Raw genomic sequence first — 3,525 nt, forward strand, 5'->3', positions numbered from 1 at the left:
TTGACAAATGTCGGCATTCTTTACCGAAAAAATTATTTATGAATTTACTCGATAGTCTCGATACTACAATTTGTAGATTTACGGTATACGTAGGTATATATATGTATATATATCATAAACGAGAAACGTAATAACGCGGGCGATATTAACGATATGCGAGACAATCTAATATCGCCGGTGCATAACCAATAGTATGTACAATAGTGCAATCTCTGAATTTGCAATCGAAACCGCAATTACATAGACAAATATAAGATCGCATTCGCAGATTATTATCTTAATGTACGACCGTTGGGGCAATAATCATGACAAAATTGACAAAATGTTTCGAATCTCGATGTCCAAGTCACACATACACAACACATGCACACGAGCGTTTTTCATTTCAGCGACGTCCAGTAATTGTTGATAAAAGTTAGTTAATATGTTATTACAGGTATTTGTGAAAACGTGGGCTATTACCAGCCAAACTATTTAGCTGAGGTACCTGCATCGTGGAGTGTAACAAAGATATTGAAAGAAAGCGGCAACAGTCTCCTGTTTACGTATGGTGGAACGATAACCAAGGACAATAATAAAGATCATCAAATAATACAGCTGAAGTGTATAGTCCTCCAACCTGATAAAGTACTGAATTACTATGTACGTTTTCGGACGTCCCTTCGACACGGAACAAGCGAATGTCGTTCGAAGTTTGGATGAAATAAGACTACTGCCCAAAATATTACAAAAATTCCAAATGATGAAAGTATGCAGTGGCATAGGCTCCGTTGATATTCACCATCTACAAGTTGACCATGTGTTTCAAGATTCCGTTGAACAATGGCACCACAAAAAATGTTCTCTAATCACAAAAAAAAGAAGAGGTGTGATAATTGCAGTTATCTAAGAAAACTGCAGTTACAAAAGGAAGTAAGGTTTAATAAGCGCAAAACGCTGCTTCGCATTCGGAGAACTTCAAACCCAGTCGAGAAACATAAAGTGATGGCAATGCGGAAAAAATATAATAATGAAAAGCGTAAGATAAACCGAGCTAAGGCACGAGTTAAATTGCTACTGCGATCGTTAGAAGATAAAAAAAAAGGAATTAGCGAGAATGTCCAATAAAGATTTACAGGAAAAGTGCTCAGAATTGAACATTCCAGTGGCTCAAAGAACTGCTTTCAAAGAAATAATCGCAGTTGCCACAAAGAAAGACGTTAAGGGTCGTAGGTACACGGAGGAGTGGATCATGCTATGTGTGTTCATGCACATCCGCTCACCGAGCTGTTACGAATTTTTAAGAAAGAATAATGTTGTCCCGCTACCGTGCGTTCGTACGATCCGCAGTTATTTCTCGTTGATTAACGTGAAATGCGGTTTCGACAAGGACTTCTCGAAACTTCTTCAGAAACATTTTGAACATAAAACCCTTCTGCAGCGCCACGGTGTGCTTCTTTTGGACGAGATTAATTTGAGAAGATTTATCGGAGTGTGCGCGAAGAATCTCACTTACGTTGGATTAACAGACTTCGGCGATGACGGGCCACAATCGACGGACATCGAAGACCAGGCGACGCACGGTCTGGTTTTCATGTTCCAACCTGTTGCCGACAAGCATACCCAGCCTATTGCAGTTTTCGCATCAAAAAATCCTGCAAAAGGGGAGCAACTCGCCATGTTAGTGATAAAAGCCATTGTGTATCTCGAAAAGAGCGGAGCTAAAATTCACGGGGTCATTGCTGACGGTGCATCAACGAATAAAAAGATGTGGTCGTTATTGGGCATCATGGGCTCCATCGAAAACACAAAAACATGGTTTAGCCACCCATTGGACAGCGAACGTAAAGTATTCGTATTTTCTGATGTGCCACATCTAATGAAGATTTCTCGGAACCGGCTTTATAATAAGAAACGATTGCGAGTAAATTCTGATAAGAATTATTACTACAAAGAACCTAAAATAAATGTTAAAAAACTGAAAGTTTTATATAATTAACTGTTTCGCAGATCAATTCAAAGGATGGCTACATCCAATGGAAGTTCTTTGAAGCTTTGCTTAAGCTCGATAGTCAGTTTCCGACAAATGCTAGAGCATGCCCGAAAATAACTAAGAGACACGTCCACCTTGACAATACTGCAAAAATGCGGGTTCGACTCGCGACTCAAGTATTCATTTATTTACTTAATTTTTTTTAACGCTACTTTTTGTTAATACTTATTCGTCACTGCTAACGTTATTTTCTTTCAATTGCAGATTTTTAGTAATTCCATGGCCGATGGCTTGGCGTTTTATTTATCACAAAAATGCGAAGAGCTTCATGGGTGCGAAGAAAAAATTGCGTTTTGCAATAATCTACGCATGAATAATCTGTTTGACGCACTAAATCGTAAATCTCCCAACGAAGGACTTACCCCGTTATCTAAAAACTTTAAAGTAAGTAATGTCAATACTTAAAGGTTGTTCTACATAGAGGTTGTAAGCTGGTATTAACGCAGTAGCAGTACGTCTCAGGGAAGCGCTTTTCGGTGTAGCAGGTCGTAACAGTGGTAGTAAGCAAAGTGCTACAACCGCACATATTCCACATAGAGGTTTTAAGCAGTTTTAAGTTGGTATTAACGCAGTAGCAGTACGTTTCAGGCATAGACTATAGAAGATCAAGAAAGCGTTTTCCCGGTGTAGTAGGGTCGTAACAGTGGTAGTAGTGAAATGAACCAAATCCATTTCTTACGGCGTACGTTCTACGTCGTCAATGGCGGGACACGCTGCGCACAGTCACGGCCTGTCAGGGGAAGTGTTTTTGCTCGGCATCTTGTATCGACGAAGTTAATGACTGAACTGGCGCCTTTCGAGGCCCTCTATCCTGGGGATTTTACTACTATACGACAAGTGGTTTGCCCTGGCCTATATTTAAGCAGCGCTCGACGGCCATCAGAAGAAGAAGAAAACGGAGAAGTGTTGACACGTGTTGGATCGTCGTGCTATCAAGTAAGTATATTTATATATATATTTGTTAAAACGTAACTAATTCCAATTAATCGGAACAGAGAGAAGTATCACGTGGATCTGTCTGCAAGTCACATCATTCGTTGTGCTGCTTTTGAGAGGCTATCGTCGTCAGTTGCTACAAGTTTAAATCACGTAAATAAGTACGTTGTGAATCGTTCATCGTGCCTGCACGGTCTTCGCTGGAGTTTATTATACGAAAGTTTTCGTGCTATCACAGTAAGTATATTCATATATATATATATATATATATATATGTTAAAACGTAAATAGCATCTTATAAAAGTTTTTAATTCGAAATAATAATCGGAACAGAAAAATGGATATTTTGAGAAATACCGGTCTGTGGCATCTATATCTTTTAAATTGGAACAATTTGTTACTGCTGCAATACGTCTTGCTGAGGAGAAGAAGGAGAGTGACTCATCGCCGGTGGTGGGTTCGGCCGGTAAATCGGGTGAGAGACGCCCAAGGTTTCTACTGTAATCTCGTCAGGGAACTTATTGATACTGATCACAAAGAATTTTTTGGGTTGTTCC

At 39.5% G+C, this 3,525-nt stretch overlaps 1 protein-coding gene across 1 annotated transcript; it reads left to right on the forward strand.

Moving 5' to 3' along the window:
* Nucleotides 1-1,096: 1,096 nt before the first annotated feature.
* LOC112458807 lies at nt 1,097-2,030 on the forward strand. The gene is made up of 2 exons (XM_025022614.1): nt 1,097-1,823; nt 1,990-2,030. The coding sequence occupies exons 1-2, from the start codon at nt 1,097-1,099 to the stop codon at nt 2,028-2,030; spliced, it is 768 nt and encodes a 255-aa protein (XP_024878382.1).
* The last annotated feature ends 1,495 nt before the right edge of the window (nt 2,031-3,525 follow it).

The sequence above is a fragment of the Temnothorax curvispinosus genome, unplaced genomic scaffold (genome assembly GCF_003070985.1).
Source record: "Temnothorax curvispinosus isolate PA1 unplaced genomic scaffold, ASM307098v1 QBEX01009192.1, whole genome shotgun sequence".
NCBI lineage: Eukaryota > Metazoa > Arthropoda > Insecta > Hymenoptera > Formicidae > Temnothorax > Temnothorax curvispinosus.

What these genes read in the sequence shown, in the direction of transcription:
- LOC112458807 (XM_025022614.1), top strand. Translation starts at nt 1,097, where the DNA reads ATGTCCAATAAAGATTTACAGGAAAAGTGCTCAGAATTGAACATTCCA. An exon ending in CCACCCATTGGACAGCGAAC is followed by an intron (nt 1,824 to 1,989) that starts GTAAAGTATTCG and finishes ACTGTTTCGCAG; the next exon opens with ATCAATTCAAAGGATGGCTA.